The following is a 25,317-nucleotide window of genomic DNA, read 5'->3' as shown; positions in this document are numbered from 1 at the left end:
TTTCATATACCCACTTTCTAATCCATATGATTTTCTACACTGCAGCATTCAATTACTTTAAAATATTATTTAAGATTTAGAAAATGTGTAATGATTACTAAAGCTACTTTTCCTGTATTATGAAGTAAGCTCAGGCTTTGATATCTTTGTTTTATATTTGAAAATCTAGTGTAATTCTCAACTCCCCTGCTTCACATCCCCTGAAATAAAACAGCCTGCATATAACCACATGCACACAGCAACACATGAGAAAATCAAAGTGCATGTTTAGTGCTAGTCCTCATTCTGCACAGAAAGTATTGAGCCACGTATCCAAGGAAGCAATATAATTAATACATGTAATAACTCAGAAGCAGTTTTCTCTCACTTTTATATTCATAGCTGAAAAATTATATACTTGACTCATATGTCAAAGGAATGAAATTTGAAATGTTAAAAGAACATTTTTCAAAGATATTTAAGAATATCATGTTTGTCTCTTAGAAGAAAAAATTATATTTTGGAACATATATATTTTTAGATTCTCATATTATAAATAGGCAATGTCAAGAGTGATATTTCAATTGAATTTGTTTCTTCTCCCTTCACAAAATTGAGTAATTGATTTGCTATGCCCGAGTAGTTAAAAATGTTTTGTTTTTTTCTTAAAATAAGAACTAACCCAATACCTTGAACTAACATAACGCTACTGATTCCCAACCCCAAGGGTCATATCACCTTTGGTATGCTAGAAATTAGACCTTCCTGATGGTTTTAATAGAGGTCTTCTGACATTTTGAGGAAATGTCTTGTTTTGCAACTCATCAGCTCCTGGGTTCCAGAGGGATCCATTAACAACTAAAATTGCAAATTTGATTCTGAGTTAGCCAGACTGATAATAAAAATCAGCCATGAATCTTATGGGAGGTGTTCACATTAATCTTAAAGTACAGTAAAAATAAGGAATCTTGAAATAAAATTAATTTATGCAAAAGGGAAGAAGTACAGTCTTTGCATATGTGTATGTGCAAGATGTCAATCAAGCCTTCTAGACTGCTTTCCAGCATTTGAAGCACATCAGCTTGGCCCCATCCTCTATCACGCCTTCTCAATGTCTGCATATTCCAGCGCAAAAAGAAATGGATCTTGGAATCCCTGAGTCTCAAGGGGGCAGGTTTTGTCTATAGAATTTGTGTGAAATACTGTATTATAACTTAAGAAATGAAAAGCTCCACTTGCCAAAATGTTTTACTCTAGCTTGCCAAGGAATCCACATTCCCAGCTTTAAAGATGCCCCTTTATGTCAAGGCATTATCGCCAAATGCAAATATTTTACACAATTGTGTGAAATATCTCTGCCAGTTTTCCTAAGGGAACACATCTCTTTTACAACAGGACATGGAAACAGTGGGTTTTTATTTCATGGAAGCAAAACAAAGGGTTCTGCATATAGTGTGAATCAGGAAGTCATGGGGATCCAGGAGAAAGCAGGAAGGACACTGAGGCATAGGTTACCTAGAGAGATGGGTATGAGGAGATCCCACTTACCTACTCTAGAATTTTCCTGAGGCTGTTAGCACTATTATATCAGCTCTAGATCTTTTGACCTTGGCACACACTCTCCTTGATACAGTTAAATGCTTATTGAGTAGCCATGTGTACTTCACTCTAGGCACAGTAAGCATTAAGTTATTTCACATATTACTTAACAGAGCATTATTATTTTAATGAGTGTTTGTCTCTACCTATTTGTAGCACTCCAGTGAAACTGCTATAAGGAGGCACTTACAGTGCCCTTCTGGGTTTTGGTATCAGGAAAGGTGTGTATTTTCAGCAGGCCACGTTAGCCTTTGTGCTGGCTCTACTGCATCCTAGTATTCAAAGACTAATATGGAGCTATCCTTGCATCAGTACTATATTATCAATACTTTATCAGCATTAACCCATTTTATCTTCACAATAATCCTGTTATCTCCGTTTTTTCAGCTGGAAGAACTAAGAATAGAGAAGAAAAGTAGCTTGCCCAAGGTCACATGACTGACAAGTGAATGAGCAGAGATCTGAACCACATCCTGCCCTTAAATGCTCAGCCCTACTGCCCTCTGTGGGGAGGAGGGGGCATATGCCTTGAGGGAGTCACAGACACAGACTTACTCAACACCATGTGGGTTAACACATTGGTTAACAGCAATATCCAAGATAAGCTGCGTGCACTCGGGATGGTGCAAGCAAAGTACCAGGAGAGTGTCACACATGTGGCTTTTCCCGTGGTGTTTATAATTACTATACCCTGCTTTTACATGTGAGGAAACCAAGGCATCGACACCTTAAGGAATTTAAGGTGTCTGGGCCATAGAGCTAATAAATGGTGGAACCGGGATTGAATCACAAACTTTCAACTCCAGAGCCTGGCCGTAAACACCATGCCATACTCGTTTTCTAAAGAAAGGCACCAATGAATACGTATGTTAGGGTCCAGTCAGAAGATAAAAATCCACCAAATAAGGTAGTTTGAACATGAAACATTCAACATAAAACTTACTAAGAATAACAGAACAATGGATGTAGGAAGCAGCTCCTCTTCTAGAGATGAGGCAGTGTCTTCAGATGGGAAAGTCTGAGAGCCAGCCCCATAGATTGAGATCTAGCCCCTCTGGGAGCAGATGTGCTGTGCCCCCTGGATGGTGGGAAATTCATGGAGGCACCAGAAGCTGGTTCTGACAAGGAGGAAGCTACTGACTGGGTGGCAGCACAACTGGCTGAAAGGTTGCACCACTGGATCCCCCACCTTGAGCAGGAAGCCTCCCTCTGGCAGCAGTGCCACTGGAGAAAGAAGGAACATTCTGGAGCAGTGAGAGAAGCCCCTTCCTCCTGTAGTGCCCCTCTAGTCCCCCAACTGCAGGAGCTATCACATTAGCTCTGGAATCTCTACTGTGTGGACCCATGTCTGTGAATTTATGTTCTGCTTTGTTTGTCTAATATTCTAGGAATCCATGTCTGCAAATTTCCCCAGGTATGTATGTGTATCTGTGTACACGAATGTCTCCCTCAGCCTCAAAAGTAATGTCTGCTCCCGACATTTGCTGTTCCTGTATCCTTCACAGTTCTCTTGATAACATTAAGTGGTTATTGCCTTTTTATTAGCTACTTATTGGTGGAAATTCTGACACCTGGATGGCAACATATACATACACACACACACACACACACACACACACACACACACATGCACATACGTATATGTGCACAAAACCTTGCAATTCTCTCGATGTGTGAGATACTTCATCTGGAGTCCTAGCATTTACTTCCCTCTGAAGGATAATGAGATTTCACTCTAAGTATAAATCTAGAAACAGGAGGTGGTTATAATGGGTCCAGAAGAAAATAAACCTCCTCTTTCAAGGCATTTGGCCCAGCTGAGGTCATCACAGAGTTGTGTTTCTTTTTGTTGTTATTTTTTTTAGCGCAGCATATTAAGGGGATACAAATGTTTAGGCTACATATGTTGCCTTTGCCCCACCCAAGTCAGAGCTTCAAGCATGTCCATCCCCCAGATGGTGCAAACCACACCCATTAGGTGTGAATATAACCATCCCCTACTCCCCCCATCACCTGCCTGACACCCAATGAATGTTACTATCATACATGCACATAGTGTTGATCAGTTAATACCAATTTGATGGTGAGTACATGTGGTGCTTGTTTTTCCATTCTTGGTATACTTCCCTTAGTAGAATGGGCTCCAGCTCTATCCAGGATAATACAAGAGGTGATAGATCACCATTGTTTTCTGTGACTGAGTAGAACTCCATGGTATACGTATACCACATTGTATTAATCCACTCATGTATTGATGGCCACTTGAGTTGTTTCCACATCTTTGCAATTGTGAATTGTGCTGCTATAAACATTCAAGTGCAGATGTCTTTTCTATAGAATGTCTTGTTTTCCTTTGGGTAGATGCCCAGTAATGGGATTGCTGGATCAAATGGTAGTTCTACTTTTAGCTCTTTGATGTGTCTCCATATTACTTTCTACAGAGGTTGTACTAGTACATCACAGAGATTTTAAGTGAAATAACAAAGAGGAATCTCCTCAGACACAGGAGGGCAAGCTACTTACCCTGGGAGGGGATATTTAGGGTTACCTGAGGGTTCATGGTTATCTGTGTCATCTGAATCTAGCCATATCCCCACTGCACGTTTCCAGATCTCACTCCATCCCAATTAGTGGAAACTTTCAGATACAAAGTTTGATGAGACTGTGAATCCAACTGACATTGTAATTCAGCAACCTGTACAATTAAATTCTGTATTTGACTTTCAGCAACATCAGCTCTCAATATGAAAAAAATCTTTTAAGGTTTGTATAGAACCTGTCTTGTTCTCATTGTGACCTGAGCTTGTAGTTAAAGGGCTTGGGCTTGGCTTTTGTTTGTTTTTGCTTTTGTAAGCTGTCCAATGCACTTAGGGGAATCTTTGCCACACCCGCTTTTATAGTCATTTTTTCTACCATAACTGTCAAGTGCTGCAGCCACTTTAACTTCCAACGCATTTGCTTCAGTTTACACCAAAGGACATTCAGCTGCAATTGTGATGCCACTACATGTTATGGATGACTAACATCCCATTGCTCACTGCCTTGCACCTCAGCCATGTACTCAAGCCCAGCAGGACAATGATTGCAATCCCCATATACACCACACACACACACACACACACACACACACACACACACACACACATACACACACAGATATATATGCAAAATCTTGCAGTTATCCCATCTCTGAGGGTCTGTGCCTTAAGACCACACCATTTTTGAAAGGCGTCCTGTTATCATCCAGCTGGGATCCAGAAATCCCACCAATAAATTTAAAAAGAAAGATGAATATAAATAATTGTTAACCAGTGAAAAATAAAAAACTGCTTAATGTGATCAAGATAACTCTGAAGAATATAGGGACAGCAGATGTGAGAACAGATGCTACTTCTGGGGCTGAGGAATACAACAGAGTGAAAAGATCCTCTTGGAAGAACCCCTTCCCCAAGGCTGAAAGCCAGACCTCATTGCAGAGGGATGTGGCCCACAGGATGGCAAAAAACTTCAGGGAGGTGCCTTAGTCCAGGGTGGCAAATAGGAAACTGAGGTACCCACATAACGTTCTGAGAAGCTCTTGGCTGGGAGGCCAGAAAAACTAATCTGTAGGCTATTTGCTTGGGTACAAGAGAAACTTCACGTTGGGATGCAATAAAAACTCACTGAAGGATGTGCACCACTGCGTCTCCCACACAGCCACACCGGAGACAAGGAGACCTTGGGCCATTGGGCAAGAACCTGAAGGAGAAAGCCCTTCCTCCTGCGGTGTGCCACCTGGCCTTCCACTTACAACACCCAAACTGTTCCAGCCAGTAAAGGAGAAATGTCTGCAGGGCCCAGCACCAGGACCACCGAAGCAGAGCCAAGAAGGGTGGACCTGGAGTTAATCGTTCATTGATGACTGGCACAGAATAGAACCTGAAATCATTCCTTTCCTTTTCAATGTTTTCAGAGTTGCACTTCCTGACAGAGGCAAAGTACCTCACCCTCAAATGCAGAAGTGTTCCACTGAGAACAGATTACCTTGGTGGATTAAATACGGAAAACAAATGTCCTTCCCTTTTGCTTAAGTGTAATAATGTGTGGCAGCTCACAGAGCAGCAGGAACATTATTTTAAGTTTTATTTTTTGTTTAGCAGAACTGTGTGCCATCATGAATTCAATGCTCAAAATGATTGCCTGACCTTAAAGTTTAGAAAAAAATTAAGAAACATTGAAATGAACTTATATTGTTTACCTAGAGAGAGAGTGAGGAAGGCATTTTTTTCAAATTTTTGAAAACTTAGTAATTAATTATGAAAGATTTAAGATTATGAGCCACCAGGTATATTAGTCATGAAATCACTGACATCTGATAAACAAAAAATTTGCCCAGTGACTATTTCAGTAGGCTTTTTGCTTCTCTGCAATTAAACAGAGAGAAAGAGAAAAAGAAAGGAAAGAGAGGAAGGAAAGAGAAAGAAAAAAAGAGAAAGCACTTAAGGAAGAAGGAGAAAGAAAGTCACAAATGTCACCTATCTGGAAAGATTGAAGGTTAACATATATGAATATAGTGATATTGTAATTATATCTATAAACCCTTAAAAATAAATGTCAGGAAATTTAGTTACAAAGTATTGTTATTAAAATGATGATTATTTGCCTCCATTTTTAATAATTTCTTTCAGTTTACTTTATTACTCCTTATTTTTCAATTTGTTTCAATAAAAATTTTTTAGAAGCTCATATGTGCCGGCTACTATGATGGTAGGTTTTAGGAACAGAAGGAAGATTAAGACCTGATCTGTGGCCAGGGAAATTATCAACTCTCAGAAAGGCTGGCTTTTATGTCAGGAAGAATGCCTGGTAATTTCATAGCACAGAGGGAGCAATTAATGAGTGGAAATTTCAGTGAATGAGCCCAGCTAAAATATTCTGTTCCATGTTTCAGATTCAGACTTTCCCTGAAAGAACCTCATCACTTCTTAACATATAGGAACTATTCTTTCCAAGTACACCACTGCTCTTATCCCCAAGTTTCTTTCATATTTATGTTTGTTGTGATTAATAGTACATGACTCTTACTTACATTCACTGTTACCTTGTGCCCAGGTGTTTGGCATTTATAGGATTTTATTTGAAGTATTTATAGATTGGGAAAGACTGTCCACCACTGATTAGGAGAGTAGATTTTACAATTAATATTGAAATCAGTAATGATACCCTGTGGTTCTGTCTCTTCATAATTGAATCTTTAACAACTAATATTTGAGTAGGTGTGCAAAATCTTATTCTTGTAGTTTGAAGACAAAAGGAAAGGAATCATTAGTAAAGCCTACTTAAGAATATGCCTGAAGTCAGTTTTTTTCAAACTCAGAGTAATTAAAATTAAATTAAAAAGATAATTAAAAGTCTTTAGAACCTTACAATTACATGCTTTTCTCAGGTAAGTAAAGATCTGAAATATATGATTTTCTCTGCTCAAATAATGGAGTATCTTTATATGATTATAGAAAATGTAATATGGGACATCCAATATGGTAGGGCAAGCAGTACACCTTATTTTGGGTGAAAATATTAAGATATGATATATTTTACCACCTTAACCTACTTTTTGTTTGTTTGGGGTTTTTTTAACAATATATTTGGAGTAGTTCTTTGGAAATCTGTGCAGACTTGCAAAAGTATAGGAAAGCTGTTTGTATATATAGAATAAAAGAAGGCAAAACCCTAAATGGTAATACATAAAATTATGAATATAAATCACATTTTTATGTAAAGTTATGAATTCAGATAAAATAAGAACTATGTTATCTTTGCAACACAGAATGCTATTCTGTAAAAGGATTAGGGGAAATCTTTCATTTGTCTGGCCTGAGTTTATATCAGGAGGTGTATGGGAAATCTTGGACAATTGGTATGCGTTCATGCCATGCCCTTGGAAAAAAGATGTTAGCCATGCCTGATAAATTTTATGGAGCTCATTAAAGAATGTAAAGCAATGGTAACAATTCATGTGACAATTTTTTTAAGAGTGAAAGCAAAGCTATCATTGTATTTAAGCTGAAATGGACAATGCAGGACACAGGAATGCTCAGAAGGACTGGGCTGATGAAGGGCATTTTGAAGCTAAAAGATGTGGAATCACCATATTTAATGTAGTCAGTACATTAACGTCTACAGATGATGTTTTTTGTTAGAAAATAATTTCTGGAAAGAGAAAACCAACATAGATCCATTAGCACAAGCCTTTATTAAAACATGTTAGTGTGAGAAGAGCTCCCAGATGAGATTCCGTGGCGAACAAAAAGCGGGAAGATTTTATAGGATAGATTGGGAAGACCAAAGTTCAGCTTGTTCGTAGAAGAGTTTGCCATTTAAACTCTCTGAAGCATTGGATGCTTCTATTACATTAGAAACAAGACAAGATACAGGGGCAGCCCACACAGAGGCATGAGTTAGCAGACACTGATTAGATATTTTGGGTTTAGCAATAGGAGTCAGGAGAGGATGCTGGGACCCAGGTCTTGCAAGGGTTGATGGAACCATTTGAGAACTTTAGAGTCTCTGCAAATCATTTAACATATTTGTCTTAAAAGAAAATTGTAGTTTCCTACATGACTCTTCAGGTTTGTATCTAACATAAACTATTTCTGTATCTCTTTCTCAGCTAAGATTGAAGTGAAATTTTAATCTGTTTTTTAACAGTACGTAATATTATTTATTTTCCTTTTTATCTAGGCTGGAGCCAACCTCCTCCTCCAGGATGTTAATGGAAATATCCCATTGGATTACGCCGTAGAGGGGACAGAATCCAGCTCTATCCTACTGACCTATCTGGATGAAAACGGTAGGCCAAAACTTTGTAAAACTGCAGGAAGAAGTAGGTTGGTAGAATTATGTGTCTATTCATTTTTACACGTGTGTTTATATAACTTCAGATCAATGCAGCTTCCCTAGATGGTGTAAAATAAGCTATTTTTCTCTTCCGCTTTCCGCTGCTGCCGCCGCCCTTCACTGGGGTTTAGTCAACGCAATTTTTTGCAAGCCAGCAGAAATCTAGACGCCAACAATAAAGGAACATTTTCACAGGCATCTGAAGTCCATAATTAGCGGGACTGGGTTTGTAATTATAATCTATTCTCCCCTGGGAGGGGAAGGGAAGTGAACCAGCACAATTGAATTTTGAGCTAATCAGAGCAAGGTCATCTGAAGTGTATTCTCAGAGGAGCGGGTGGTCCCAGTAAGAATTACCCGCAAGTAAGTGAGAGCTTAAGTCCAAGGCCGTTTACACATTGTCCCCAAAGCCACTCTTTGTGACACTTAGACACGCAATGGTCACCCGAAGAAAGCCCTGTGATCACTGCCCAGCCTGAGAAAAGGAGGCCCAGCCCCCAGATGCGCTCCCTGCGGAAGGGCGTGGAATTACACAGAGCCAGCGTGTCATTCCTTGAGTGAGCGCGGCCTCGGGGAGGGCAGAGATCCTTGAGTCCCTGGGCCCGAGAGGGTATTACACTAAAGAATTGTGCTTCTGCTTACCCCCTGCCCCCCACACACATTTTAGGTATAAATGACAACAAAGAAATTCCAATCCCTTCAAGGATGACCCTTGGCTAGAGAAAAAGAGCCACACACTGCTTATGAAACTACCCTTTTGCCTCTAGAAAAACTCACAACTGCCGAGTTGTTCCTTTGTACCCTTTGCCTCCTCCAGATTGCTCATGTGAGAAAGGTTTATTCTGAGCATGGCCTAGAATGATAATAATTAGTACTGTTTTAAAAAACGTAGTCGCATTAATTGCAAGAGCCAGGTAAGTGTGGTCGCATGGCGATCCGACTAGGGGCGCAGGGGTGGCAGTGTGCACGCAGCTGTGCTGCCCACGGTCCCAGAGTCAGGGCCCTGGGGCGGGAGCCACGGGCTCAGGCTGGCGGTGGATTCAGTCATCCACGATTCTCTCTTGCCTCAAAACCGTCTCCTGCAGGAGAGCTCGCTGGCTTTCTTCAAACCTCGTTAGCTGTGCCTTGATGGAGATCTACTCCGTTACTTCTAAAGGGAATGAAGCGAGAAGTTATGAAGATTTTACTTTTGGAAAGTCAATCATTGAGACCTTTGCAAAACTTCACGTGTAGTAGACAATTCTGACTTTGCATGAAAAACTTGGCTGTGATGCTGCCTCTGGTTGATGATATTGTATGTGATGTTTACTTAAAAATTTGCTGAGAGGGTAGATCTTTTGTTAAGTGTTTTTATTACAGAATAGTAACAACAACAATAATAATAATAATAATAATGAATAAAGAGGGTGGGAGGAAGCCTGGAGGTGATGGATATGTTTATGGCATATAATGTGGTGCTGGGTTCACTGACGTACACTTACCTATAAACTCATCAAGGTGTACACATTAAATATGGACAGCTTCTGTATGTCTGTCATGCCTCAATAAAGTGGTTTAAAAAGTAAAACTGATGCCAAATTAAAACAAACAACCAAAAAATAACAACTCAGCCACGCTTCATTTAGCTGTGCTAGTCCTATAAGATTATTATTTCCTGCTTTTCTTACTGTTCTGAATTTCTAAAAGCCACAGTAATAAATGGTTCTTTTCAGAAAATAAAATTGTCTTTATTTGAAAAGCATTAACTTGTCTTATAAGCCTTTTGAACTCATTAAAGCATTTTGATAGGAAATTTTAATATGTATAAGATTGGTATTATCTATCCTATGTAAAGAACAAAAACAAGTATGTTCTTTAGGGAGGATGGTTTAAGAAATAATTAAGAAAAAAAAAAACAAGAGGAAGATACCAACTCTTGAATGGTTAAGAGAAAATCTGTCACTACTATGGCTGTCATGATCAGTTTGTAGAATACATGTGTGCTGGAACAAACTCAATTTAGTATCTATTAAATTTTTAATTCTGTTTGCTACTTGTCACTGCTGCTGCTCTGGCCCCTGCCTCCCACCCATCTGCCCTTCCCGCACCTCATTCACAATCTGGTTCTGCTTTTGTTGGTCTCCCTCCTACTTATCCGTATCATCTGCCATAGTTCCGGGTAAATACTGTCTAATTCCATTTATTCTCTGGCCTTCTTGTTGTTGCAATTTAAGAGCTATCTGCTGTGACAGCCTGGGCGATGTCCTTAGAAATCCCTAATATTCCAAGATGAGATTTTTATTATTATGTGGCTCTCAGTATTTCAGCATTGCGTTATCATAACAAGGTTGTTACAATCCTAGAATTTTCTTCATCATACAGTTTCAGATCAGAGTACTTATCACGCTGTCACATCAGGATGCACGTGGCAGGAGGAGGCAGGCGATGTCGTGAACAAGTTGATTACATGGAAAATCGCTGGTCACAAGTCCTAATTGTCCTGTCACCACTGACTTACACTGTAAACTCAGGCACAGCAATTAACCTCGGCTCACCGCCTGAGCCTGCCAGCCTGTAAAATGAGACAACCACGGAGAGCTGATTGAGCATTTGATGAATATTAGATCCCCAGTGCAAGGGGAACCAGCTGGTGTGCAAGAAGGAAAGTGATCGATTATACAATGAACCAGCAAGGAAAGAAAGCACTGATGGGAGAGCCCAAGGTGGTCCAGGACAAAAGATATATGCATATATATACATGTATGTAGATATATAATGTATACACATACATACACACACATATACGAATGATCTTATATGATCTTACATACATACAAACTGTCCTTTCCCCCTCCTTTCAAACCTACTCTTTTAGAAAATGTAGCTCATGTTTATTGTCCTGAGTTCCTGGTCTCTTGTTACTCAGCCCACTGAAGTTCAGCTTCTAACCCTACCAATCCACTGGAAATTCCCCTACAATAATTGTCATCGCCTTCCTTAGTTTTCTGTCCGGTAATTATTTTTCTGTTCTTTTTTATTACCTCCTCTCTCTGTGACGTTCTATGACCTTGCTCACACACTCTCATGCAATGATCTTCCCACAGTTTTCTCCCCTCTTTGAGCTTCTACTTATGTTTCCGTTGATGTTCCACTTCTCCATTCAGATCCCTAAATTCTGGCCATACCCAGGGCTTTGTCTTTGAGAATCTTCTTTTATCACTCTACACACTGTGGTGGGGGCATCTCACCCTTTTGCTCTTATTGTCACCACCTGCCTATTCCCAGGGACATTACTATAGCTTAATTATCTTCAATGCCTTCAGTCCTGTATGTGTAATTTTTTAAGTATCTTGACAGGGATGTCAGATGATTTGAAATGACATGTCAACATGGAATTTGTTGTTAGTCTTTCACACTGTACCTATCTTCTATATTCTACCATTACAGTCAGGAAACCAGGTACCTGAACATCACCTTTTTTATAGCAAATCCTTCCTGTTTAATTGTCAACAAATCTTATAAATTCCACCTCTTTGACATCTCTTTAATGTGTCCACCTCCCTCCCCAGTCACGCTGCTACTGCCTTAGTTGAGACACTGGCCTTTCTATTTTGGATGATTACAATAGCCTCCAAAATGCATTTTCTTGCCCCAGGTTGAGCCCTCTCCACACATTCTTCACAGGACTTCCAGATCAATCAGTTCACAAATGTCATATGTCTTTCTTCTGCTTAATGCAGTTTATTCAAACTGCTATCCCTGCACCAGCCTCTTTAGAAGCACACATAGTTGGGGTTACAGTGCATCGCACAGGGCATGGGACAGTCCCAGGTTATGCCTGCTGCCAGAGTTGGAGAAGAGTGAATGGGTAGAGGCAGTAATACCCTGCTGGCTTGGACATGGTTATTTCTCTTTGCTGGAACCACCTTTCTTTATTTGCTTGCTCAACTCTCTTGCTTCCTTGGATCTCTTAGGAAGCTTATCATAAAGATAACTACAATGCTTTGAGCTTAGAGAATCCCCTGCTAAAATCATGGAAAGCGTCATATCATAGTTAATTGCATATGCCTCTTTAGTTGTTTTTCCTTTCTGAGGGCAAAGATGATGTTTTACATATAACCAAATGATGATGCAATAACAAACAATAATAAATGAAAATAAGATATGTGCAGATCTTATAAAAACACCAAAGAGTAAGGGTATGTTTTTCCCTAACAGTACTAAAGAAGGCTTCACAGAAGAAGTGATGCTTACACTAAGTTTTAGGTGAGGGTGTGATACCCCAGGAACAGGGGAACCAAGTGTGTTTGTGTGGCCCAGGCACAGGAAGGAGCAATGCAAAGGCAGGAGGAGTTCAGGAAAACTATGGGAGATGGAGCAATATACTCCTAAAACTTAGTTGAGGGGGTTTACAACAGCACAATTCAGCATAATCATAAAATTATCATAATAACAGAATAGAGTTGCCCCAATATAGAAAAGAGGAGAGGAAAAGTTGAATAGTTACAAAAACAATATTACCTTAAGAGGGGCAGTTGAGAAAAGTTGAGTTAGGGTTCAGATTGACTTGAGGTGTTAAGGGAATTGCAGTTTTGCACAAGTATCTGTTGATATTACCAAATGAAATCAGGCAATAACAGTAGCACTTGTGAATTTCAAGTAAACTATTTTGTTCCGTAATTCCTATATTATGAGAAATTATCAGATTCCTGTCAAAATAGTAAATCTAAGCAGGCCTTGTATTAATTTTTTTCAGAAAATGATATGAAAACAGAACTAAATTTCTTCTAAAAATTGAGATTTGGCCTATTATCCATTATAAAGTAGACTTATTATGAGCTCTATCCATCTTGGTATGTTTTATCTAGCAGCAGTTAAAGAAATTTGTTTGATCATGAAGAGAAGGAATTTCTGTTGTGTTGTATTACCAAAAAAAAAAAAAATTGCGCTTCTTTTCTGAACATATAACAGAAATCAAAAAATCACATTTTAATTAACATCATATTTGTTTCAAAATTAAGTTTTAAGATATTATGATGCAATATCATATTATCCCTCTGTGGTATCTTCACAGCAGTGACCAGAATAGATTGTTTTCCCATGAAATGTTGTACCGTAAATGAGTCTGCAGTGAATGATTTCTTATCTCTGTTTTAATTTGTGTATTTCATCACAAGTCTTGTTCTGTTTTTATCATGTTCTGTCATTTAATTTTAAATACTTAAATAATTCTCTAAAAGTTACATACTTTAGTTAACATTGCAACATTATAAAAATTAACAAAATAATGTCACTTTGTAGCAACTATCAGATTCTGCTACATCTACATCCAAAATTGAATGCTGACATCTGGAAATTTCTTAATTTTATTTTCCAAAATTAAGTCACATATCAAATTCCAAAATCCTAAAAATAAGAATAGAGTGACAGTTTTAGTTCATTCGTAACAGACCTCAAATGATTCTGTTAGGGAATTCTGTTCTTTTGAAATAGCATGCCATAATTCAGAAGCTGAGGAAGGGTTATGGGTGTTCCTAGTATATGTTTCTACTCAAATTAGTGAGCTTTTTACAGAATATTTGCAAGCTACATTATTCAAAGATTGAATTTTGTTTATTTTGTTTGGTTACTCCATGCTCCTTATTACAAAGAAAAATGGATGTAAATGAAAGGCGTGTGATCCACATGCCAGAGGCTAATAATCACAGCTTACTTTTATTGAGTGCTTACCGCAAACCAAATACACTTTGCATGTTTTATGTGTTTTAACTCATTCTCATAACAACTGATGAAGCAAGAATTATTATCACCATTTTGCAGTTGAAGAAACCGAGGCAGGGGATAAATTACTTCCCCACATTGGCACAAGCAGTAGTGGATACGCATACAGCACTAAAACCAAGGCAGGTCGACTCCTAAGCACCTTGGCTCTGCTGTCCATCCAGGTTCAGAGAATGAGCTCAGAGCGAGGCAGACACAGAGCGCCCCCAAGGGGAAAAAGGACAGCGGATAAGCAACATGCTTGATGTGGTCTCTGTCAGAGACAGATCCTAAGAGTATTAACTATAGCTTTACCCTTTGGGATATATAATATCTGAGTGACTAAGAATACTGAAGCCCATACAGGTTAGATAACTTTCCCAAAGTCAACCCGAGGAAGTAAACTGCAGACCAGGCACCTCCAGGAGCATCAGTCCAAGGTTTATTCTTGGGCCCACTGTGCCAGGCTAGATCTCGATGCTTGCAGCCAGCATTCAACCAGATAAGAGAAAGAAAGTGCTCAGAAGAGTAGCTGGTTCTAGCAAACACTTGCTGAGTGAGAGATATCATTATCATCATCATCACCATTTTCATTTGGAAGAAGATGAATTATTTCCCCACAGTAAATACTGATTTTGTCCAGGAACTAATGCTAGGAACAGGAAATGCATAAGTGAAGAGACACAAGCTACCATAGAAATTATACATCACAAAATTGCAGGTTAAAATAGAGGTATAAACAGCAGATAAGCAGTCCTGAGCCTTCTGTGCATAAATCATCCACCTCACTTAAGTCAGACTATAGGTTCTTCATTCAATGTTAGTCATATTGATTAATAGCCATGAAATGTTCAATTGGAACATCATTTTAAATTTTATTTTGAAATTATTTAATATGTACAGGAAAGTCTAAAGATAGTGCAGAAAGTTCCCAAATATCTTTCACATAGCTTCCCCTAATGTTAGTTATTTATGTAGCCATGGTACGTTTGAAAACTAAGAAGTTAACGTTGGTACAGTACCGCTATTAACTGAACTGCGGACTTTATTCTGATGTTTCCAGTTTTTATACTAAAGTCCTTTTGCTATTACAGAATACTTCATTGCTTTTAGAAGCAAGTATTTTAGGAAAAATATTATAAAAGTACAAAAGTTATATCTTTATAACTTGTTTCAATTCAATTTAAGTACTTGAAAGTATTTGGGGCAGTGTATGTTGATGATATTCATAAATAGCCTGCCGTATATAAGGCATTCTATCGTATCTTTGGGATATAACAAGAGATACATTTTCTATTTTTTAAAGACTATAATCTAGTTGGAAATAGAATATATGTAAAGAGAAACAATCTCAGTGCTCTGAATGAGAGTTCAAACTACGAGAGGGGTTGCAAAGAACACCTTGAAAAAATTGAAGATAAAGCGATGTTTTGACCCCCAGCAGCTGAGAATTATCTCTGCATTCTGATCGAAAGCCTCTTTTTCTCCCTAGGAGTGGATCTGACCTCACTACGCCAGATGAAGCTTCAGAGACCAATGAGTATGTTAACAGATGTCAAACACTTCTTATCATCTGGAGGAAATGTTAATGAGAAAAATGATGAAGGAGTAACTCTGGTAAGATAATATATTTGATTCAGAAATTGTTTACATAGAGAATCTGATTTCTAAAATATACAATTGATTACAATTATCTTTAAAATGTTTATTATCATAAAAGTAACACATATGCATTGTAGAAATTTTGGAAGCACACAAATATGCAAAGCAGAAAATGCAAAATACTTATGCCACCACCCAGAGAAAGCCAATGTGTATGTTTTGATATATTTTGTTCAAGCCATCCTTCTATATATTTTTCCTACAAATTTAAAATAATTTTATGCAATACTTTGTCAATGTAATTTTTGAGACATAACTTATAAGAAAATGCTTTCATTTTAGTTTTAAGCAAAATAAAGTATGAGATACTTTGGTGAATGAATTTCTAAATTCAAGCAAACTCTTGTCATTACTTTTTTATTGCTATCATGCACTGTTGCAGTAAATTAAAAACAGAGTAATTAAGTTTGGATTAATTTTAACATAATCGTAATACCTAATCATCAGTACAGGAACATATTGACCCATAAAATTAACCTAGGTATGTTTGGGTTAAAATTAATGATGACAGAAATAAATGTATTAAGACAGAGGGGAAAAAGTGAGAGAAAGTAAACTAGAATAGCAAAAAGTATGAAGCTCTGAAGTGCACAGAAATGGTTGCAATCAGTGATTCAGTTTCTGCCATGGAAGAAATACTGTGTGAGGTTGAAGACAGGTGATGAGAAAAGTGACTTAACTAAATGGATAGGAGTTTTGTCATATGGAAAGTTTTTGTGAGATCTGATGTATTTTTACATTTATTAAATGCAGATTAAGTGCCTTGTGACCTCTAGATGAAATTCTCTAACTAAATATATATTTTGGAAGACAAAATTTAGAAGACCATAACTTTAAAATTTTTCTGTTTTATAGCCTTCCAAAGTCTGTAAAATTTTAAAAGTATAGTCTTCTAAATGTTGTCATCTATCATTGATGTTTATAAATTTATAAATTTCAGATGACTATAAAAAATGTAACTCTAAGACATAAGAAAAGAAAACAAAGCATGCTTAGAGAGTGTTGAAAAATAACCCACTCAACTGGCAAAGCATTTTCATTAACATAGTGAAAAAATATTATTGACCACATGCTGAGAACAAAATAGTAGTGAACAAAATCACAAAAATCTTTTTGTCATGGATTAACACTTCATTGGGGAAAATAGGTAATATGTACTACAAATGAGCTAAATATATATTAGTAATAAATACAAAGGAGAAAATATTAAAACAAAACAGTGGCATGTTGGTTGTATTGTTGCCATTTTGGATAAATACATGGGTAAGATCTACCTGACATGGACAGTTTTGAGTAATGACTTGAAGGAAGAGAGTGCACAGTTTGGATGTGAAGGAGTGGTATGCCAGGCTGAGCAGTGCAAAGGCCCTGAGGCAGGGGCAAGTGTGGTGTGCTGGAGAAACAGCAAGGAGTCTCTTATGGCTGAAGCCAAGTAAACAGGGAGAGAAAGGTAGCTGTGACCAGATCACATGGGATTTTATGGGCCTCAATGAGTATTATGACAATTACTGAGTGAGATGGGAAGACATTGGAAAGTTCTGAAGGAAGAAGGGGCACGATCCTACTTCAATTTTAAAAGGATCACTCACTCTGGCTGTTATGTTAAGAAAGGACTGTAAGTGAAGATGTTGCATTCCATCATGTAGGCGTAATATAAATGTGGCACAATGTGTCATCTAGGTAAAAGGTACATAAGTGTTCATTGTAATTCCCTTCAATTATTCTGTGGGTTTAAATTCTTCCAAATAAAACAGTGTTGTAAAAAATAAAATAAAAAGCTTTTAAAAATAAAAAAAGAAGAAGAAGAAAAAACAGGATTGTAAAAGGGCAAGGATGAAGCTGAGAGTTCAGTTGCGAAGCTTTTCCAGTAATCAAGGCCATCTGTGATGCAGCTCAGACAACAGGGGTGGAAGCTGAAGTGGTGAGTAGTTACATTTAGAAGCTATTTTAAAAAGACCCAATGACACTTCCTGATGGATGTGTGGTGTGAGAAGAAAAGAAGGCTTCAGAGTGACTCCAAGTTCTTTCAGCTTAAACTACCAGTGTGATGGAGGTGACATCAGGCTTAGAGCAGGGATGATCAGGTCAGTTTTGAAGACGTTACGTTTGAGGTGCTCTTCGCCATCTTAGTGGAGCCGTCGAGTTTGTGTTTGGAGACTGGAGTCTGGAGTTCAAGAAATCTCTAGATTGGAGAAAGACTTTTGGGAACATGAGGGTATGTATGATATTGAAAGCTTTGATACTGGATGAAGTAACTAATTCAATGTAGAAGGAAAGAGGTTTGGGGAGTAAGCCCTGGAAATGAAGGAGAAGAGGAGGATCCAGAAATGAGATGAGAAGGGCAAGTCCAGAGACAGGAGGAAAACCAAGAGAAGGAGTCGCCCCAGGAGTCCTGGGAAGAAAGCATGATGAAAGGCAGGGAGGATCAACTGTCATAATCTGCCAAGAGGTCGAGGAAGTGGAGAGTGTGGATTGGCTGTTGGATGTAGCAACTTGGAGGGCCTTGGTTTTCTCTTGGAGGACAGTTGCAATGGACTGGTAGCGTCAGAAGTCAGACTGCAGTGAGGTATTTCATTAATAATTCATTTATTGCATGCAATGAACTAATGCCCATCATATAATATAAAGGCAATAGAGCCTTTGTTTCTTTGTATGGTAGGAGACCTTACAACTTTATATGTTTTTTAAAAATCACTATTAAATAAAAACAGAATACGTACTTCATCACTGCCAAATAAAAGAGCATATACACTTCAGTAGAGGAGCTATTGAAAGAATCAATACAGAGGCAGAAATTGCTATCATTTTCAACCATCTTCAGTTTTGACATTCCTTGTGTCCTTTTTATTCAGCAGAGAGCATAAATGTTGCAAACAATTGTTCTGTAATAACTAAACCTTGTGGTGATCATCTATGAGCTTTTAACAAGAAAGTGACAATGAACAAAAGGCTAGGAAGTTGTCCCTTGAAGATTACAGTGTTTAGCAAGTGGCAGCGTGGTTTGATTCACAGGTCTGAATTGTTTAGTCTATTTATGTTAATGGCTGCCATTCCCTGGTGCTTTCTTTTCCTTAAGGTGCATAGTGTATTCATCTATTGCTGGAGACAAGGATAAGAAGACACTTTTGTTCACAGATCGATTTCCATATCCTGAGTTGGAATGTCAGTTGTGGTTCAAAATTAGGCATAATTTATCCTACCATTAAATTGTTATGTGCAAAACAGATGCAACAACAAAAGGCTCAATGGAAGTAAACTTCTAGTGAGGTAGTTTTTATAGTCTTTTCCTCCTTTGTTAGAATATGCAATAAAATAACCAAATATATGTCTTCTTTAAAAAGATCTTTTAGTTTGCATTACTATTCTCCTTAAAAGTTAATAGAAGCCTCAAAGAAGGATGCAATCTTTTAAAAAAACACTATGTCTCAGAGGATGTGAAAATAAATTCGTGAGTTGAAGTGTATAAATACTCTGAAATATCTCTGTAATAATTAGCATAGATACTATGAAGATACTGGTTCTTTACTGTTTAGCACAGAATTTAATATAGCACATCTGGCATTGAGACTTATTTGCTCAGTGTGTTAGAAAGGAATTATTCAAGAGATGCAAATAGGAAGCAATTGTATTTTTGTTTCCCTTCCTTGTCTCAGTAGTGCTGGTTCATTCCTTAGTTATGGATGAATACAGTCATCAATTTTCTGGTCATTTTTAGGGAATAAAACTTTGATGGTCACTTTATGTTACCAAACATAGCCTCAATTTAGAGATTAGAATGTGCAGTCCCATATAATGATGAAAACTCTCAACTTAAGTAGGGAGTTATTGACCTTTTTGAACCATATTACCCATAGATAATCTGGTGTAGCCCATGGATTTCTTGTCAAAATAATGTTTTCAATGTAATAACAAATGGTGTATAGAATTACAAAGAAAATCAATTATGTTGAACATGCTTGAAGCTCTGACTCGGGGGGATGGGGGGGAAATGGGCAATATATATAACCTGAACTTTTGTACCCCCATAATAAGCTGAAATAAAAAATTAAATAATAAAATAAAATAAAATTTTTGATATGCAGTGCATGTGCTTCTTTATCAATGCACTAAATAACAGATCTAATAGTTACCATGATTTTAAGGTGGTGTTGACCATAATGCTATTTGAGTTATATGCTACAACTGTAGTGTAATATGAAAATGTAATGATTTATTTTGATGGTAACATCACAGGTTTGCTGCTTGTGTTCATCATTGAAGAATCTGCTCAATTTCTGTTACAGATTAGAAGAAAATAAATCTAGCCTTTTTCCCACCCAAGCTTGCAAACTCCCTGAATTCTACCCATAAATCCTGCAGGGGCCAGTGGGCCCAGTGTTAAGGGATCTGATTCAGTTAAATCTTGAACCCATCCCTGGCTCAGTGCTGCACCAGGTTGCAAAGTCCATAGAAGGGAGAGTGGACATGGTCAACTATTTCCCCTCCTGTTGCTTCTTTTCAAGCTTCACTCCCTTATTAAGCTCCTCTGAAGTTAGGAGAGGTGGAAGGGAGAGAGAAATGGGGAAGAGGAGACGTAGTGAGAACAAGGTTTTTACTTTACCTTCCTGGAGATGGCATCATACTCCCTCGGCCAGAAGTTGACTCCTCCTCTTATGCGGATGTAGGATGCTTCAGATACCACCTACCCACCCTCATCACTGGGAAACTCCAGCCTGCACTAGATGGGGGTAGATACAACTGTTCCAAATAGCCCCTTACACTTGCTCAGCTCTCAGTAATCTGGGGACACTCCAGGTTCTCTCTGCTAAGTTGTGTTCGCTGCATCAGGATCCCCTAAAGTAGAACCAGAAACGACCACAGCTTCTCCATAGAAAAACCTCCACACCTTGCCTCCCCTGTGAACTCATGGGCGCATGTGGTTCATGGTGTATCAACAGAACCACCTTCCTTGCACTCCAAAGCAGCTGGCCAGACCATCTCTTGCCCTTTACTTTTCCAGACAGGAATCAAAACCAAACCACTGTATTTCCACCAAACTGCCCCGGACAGTTAAAATGGAAAACATTTAACTTAAGAAAAGGATCAGGGATCTATACTATATTCTCTAGCAATTAAAACTATATTAAATGAAATAAATGGCCTACCAAAGGCTGAGACAGTGTGGTATGAAGTGGACATCTAGGGTGTCCACTCCCCTGTGCCACTTCAAGTCTGAGTGCAAGAAGGCACAGAAGAACATGGGCTTCGGGCTCAGTGGCCATGCTTCCTTAGGCCCGTTACCTACCTCTGTAAAGCACAGTTTCTTCATCTCAAAATTCAGTGTAACAGTGTCACAGGTTGTAAAGATCAAAATAAATAACTTATAATTTTTATACCTAATGTTTGTGAAGCTACACCAATGTCTTATTCTGCATTGTAGCTAGATAGGTGATTTCCATAGGAATTTTCCATAGGAACTCTGCTTCCAAATACACTACTGCTAGTCCAGGGCAGAAACAATAACCACCTTTGTGTTTCTCACAAGATCCCTTAAAATAGCAGGAGAGAAATATTCTAAGACATCGTAGTGATAAACACTGCTAAATTCGGGCACCTAATATCTCCTAGCCATAGTCAGGACAAGTAAGAGGAGTACATGCTCTAACATGCACTTAATGATGATGAGAAACTATTCCCCATGGAGGCTAATGATTTGCCTTTGGATTCTGAGGTTGATTGCCTGTAGAAGCAAGGAAAAGGCTCTTAGCTCCTGGTATTTTATTATGAGGATTTAAAAAATTTTTGTTATCTCTTAAAATGAAGTGGAAGTATTCAATTAGGGTCCTTTTGTTGTTGTTTGTTTTTTATTTAGGATTACTTGGCATTAAATTTGCCAGACTCCATCTATGTAACTGGTAGCCAGTACTTCGAAGAGCTTTTCTATAGAGTGATCCAGGACTTCTAGTCTGAAACTTCTCAATATGCTTGGGATGACTGGCTCAGACTTGGACTACGTTCTAACTGGTGAAGCCCCTCCTCCAGGGGTTGGCCCTGTGAATTTGACATCATTAGGATTAGTTACTAACCAACTAATGGACCCATTCTTGATTCATTTGATAGATTAATTTTTTATAGATTCATTTTTATATTACACATGAAAACCTTCTGAGATCCAGGTGTTATTGCATATAGCATAGAGTAACTGCCAATCATTTCCTGATTATTCAAATAATGTAGAATAAATCTAGAAGCAGGTGAAAGATTAGTTCTCTAGGAGAGCAAGTATGTAATATTAAATTTTCTAATACACTTATGGATATATCATTCCTGGGACTGTTTCCTAGAATATTGAGACGAATTTTGTATGTAGCAAGTTATGGGAAGATTGATGTTAAACTTAGTGTTTTTTAATGTTTGTGCAGTAATTTAGATAAATATATTTGTTGTTCTAATGTAGTTGAAAGTACAAGAAATAAACATATATGTATACACTGTAGATTAAAAGGCATAAAGTCCAAAAGTAGAATAATAAATGTTTCTGCTAAATTTTATAAAAATATATACATTTAATTAGCCTTTTTTGACTTTACTGTAATTTTGGATTTTTAAAATAAAAACAGAAAGAGAGAGAGCTATAAAATTCCATGTTACCAAACCTACAAGATGTCATTGATTTTCCTACTTTTAAATCATTTTTTCCTGATAGCTTCTTCTTCTTAATTATTGTGTTTGTGAAATAAATCATGCAGTTACTTAGTAACCTCAGTTAAATTGAGTGTGTTGATAGTTTACATAGACATAAAGGCTGCTACCTTAGAAACCAGAATTCCCCCATCTGAAAAATATAAAAAATTCTCCATACCCTGATCTTATCATTATAGCTCCTAAAATCTCATTTCTAATCTTCAAGTACTGTTAAGAAACCAAACTAGGGGAATGTTAAAATGGTAACTACACAATCGTTTTAAAGTCTGCCAGGATTAATTAATCCTTTTTAGTGTTCCCATGGCTATTACATGTATATAAGTATCACAATTTACACAGTTCCTGTTTTTACATATATCTTTGAATTCCCCTTCTATAGCACGAAGTACAGTGCTTGGAATATTAGAGCTAATCACTAAATCTTGGACCTTTGGGCAAGAAGCAGTAAACTATAGAATTATTACATTTCATATTTTAAAATATTCAGAGTGTAGTGGATTGGAGCACTGGGGGAATAGGAATTACATGAAAAAGTGCACATTATCAGACTCAGAAAGAACGTAATAATTAACTCATGAGCTTTCTCTCAAAGAATGATAATGACATCTGCTTATGCCAAGTAAATAAAATTACATGTATGTTCTTTTGTTTTATGGCATTGAATATTTTAGATCCAATATTTTATTAAACAGTTCTCTTTAAAACTGTATTGATATCACTGTATTGATTTTTGAATGAACTATATTGATCACTACCTATTTTTAAAATGTTAAATAATGAAATATCTCTTCCTTGCAGTTACACATGGCCTGTGCGAGTGGCTACAAGGAGGTGGTATCTCTCATCCTGGAACATGGTGGAGACCTCAATATAGCAGATGACCAGTACTGGACTCCCCTCCACCTAGCAGCCAAGTATGGCCAGGTACTATGACTTTTTTCTGATTATTTAAAAAATTGTTTTATAGTCAATGAATAATTTCATATTTAATTTTGATCTTATTTCATATCATGTACTAATCATTATGTAATTTGACTTTTAATGACATCTTCTTACTAAACAAATATTTTTATGGCTAAAGGATAATATTTACTTTCACAAGAGAATATAAAAATTTCTCATGACTCTAAATTTCTCATGACTCTGAATAATATAGTCAAATCTTTGGAGAAACAATCAAACCTATAAACATTCTTCAGAGAATGGAGTTAATACTGTTTTCTTAATAGGACAGTTCTTATTTTTGTTGTTTTTTGTTTGTCTTTTATTTCAGAATATTATGGGGGTACAAATGTTTTGGTTACATGGATTGCTTTTGTACTGCTTGACTCAAAGTTGTAAGTGTGCCCATCACCCAGATAGTGTGCACTGTGGCTGTCAGATATGATTTCACCCATCCCTTCCTCCTCCCACCCACTTGCATAATTTCCATTGAGTTTTACTTCCCTCTGTGCACATGAGTGCTGATCAGTTAGTTCCAATTTAATAGTGGGTACATGTGGTGTTTGTTTTTTCATTTTTGCAAAACTTCACTTAGGAGAATGGTCTCCAGTTCTATCCAAATTGTTGCAAAAGGTATTAATTCATTTTTATGGCTGAGTAGTATTCCATGGTATACATATACCACACTTTATTAATCCACTCATGAATTGATGGGCACTTCGGTTAACTCCACATCTTTACAATTGTGAATTGTGCTGCAATAAACATTCTAATGCAAGTGTCTTTTTGATAAAATGACTTTTTTTCCTTTGGGTAAATACCCAGTAGTGGGGGTTGCTAGATCAAATGGTAGTTCTGCTTTTAGTTCTTTGATGTATCTCCATACTGTTTTCCATAGAGGTTGCACTAGTTTGCGATCCCACCAACAGCATATGTTTCTCTCCACATCCACACCAGCATCTGTTGTTTTGGGACTTTTTGATAAAAGCCATTCTCACTAGGGGTAGGTGATATACCTCATTGTGGTTTTAATTTGCATTTCTCTGATGATTAGTGACATTGAACATTTTTTCATATGTTTATAGGTCATTTGTCTATCTTCTTTTGAAAAGTTCCTGTTCATGTCTTTTGCCCACTTTTTAGTGGGTTTGATTTTTTTTCTGGCTAATTTGCTTGAGTTCTTTGTAGATTCTGGTTATTAGCCCTTTATCAGAGGTATAGCATGCAAGTATTTTCTCCCATTCTATAGGTTGTCTATTTGCTGTATTGATTATTTCCTTAGCTGTGCAGAAGCTTTTTAATTTAATCAAGTCTCATTTATTTATTTTTGTTGTTGCTGTGATTGCCCTTGGGGTCTTCTTCATAAATTCTTTGCCTAAGCTGATATCTAGAAGAGTTTTTCCAAAAGTTTCTTCTAGAATTCTTATAGTTTCACGTCTTACATTTAAGTCTGCTATCCATCTCAATTTAATTTTGGGGAGTGGTGAGAGATATGGTTCCTGTTTCAATCTTCTACATGTGGCTATCCAATTTACCCAGCACCATTTATTTAATAGGGGTTCTTTTCCTCAGTGTATTTTGCTGTCCACTTTGTCAAAGATCAGATGGCAATATGTGGATGGTTTCATATCTGGGTTCTTTGTTCTGTCCCATTGGTCTATGCCTCTATTTTTGTGCCAGTACCATGCTGTTTTGGTTACTAGAGCCTTATAGTATAGTATAGCTTGAAGTCTGGTAAAGTGATCCCTTCAGATTTATTCCTTTTACTTAAGATTTCTTTGGCTATTTGGGCTCTTTTATAGCTCCAAACAAAGCATAAAATTATTTTTTCTAGAT

General features: G+C 37.5%; 1 protein-coding gene across 1 annotated transcript in view; it reads left to right on the top strand.

Annotated features, from left to right (window-relative positions):
* The window catches only part of MYO16 (myosin XVI), a 476,542-nt gene that overhangs the window by 106,126 nt on the left and 345,099 nt on the right, over nt 1–25,317 (top strand). Inside the window, exons 4-6 of the mRNA XM_045567153.1 lie at nt 8,299–8,407; nt 15,686–15,810; nt 23,338–23,463. Coding sequence (XP_045423109.1) covers nt 8,299–8,407; nt 15,686–15,810; nt 23,338–23,463 — 360 coding nt within the window. The remainder of the gene's footprint in view (nt 1–8,298; nt 8,408–15,685; nt 15,811–23,337; nt 23,464–25,317) is intronic.

The sequence above is a fragment of the Lemur catta genome, chromosome 13, assembly GCF_020740605.2.
Source record: "Lemur catta isolate mLemCat1 chromosome 13, mLemCat1.pri, whole genome shotgun sequence".
NCBI lineage: Eukaryota > Metazoa > Chordata > Mammalia > Primates > Lemuridae > Lemur > Lemur catta.
The sequence above is the reverse complement of the archived record's forward strand: the minus strand, read 5'-3'. Positions and strand labels throughout refer to the sequence as shown.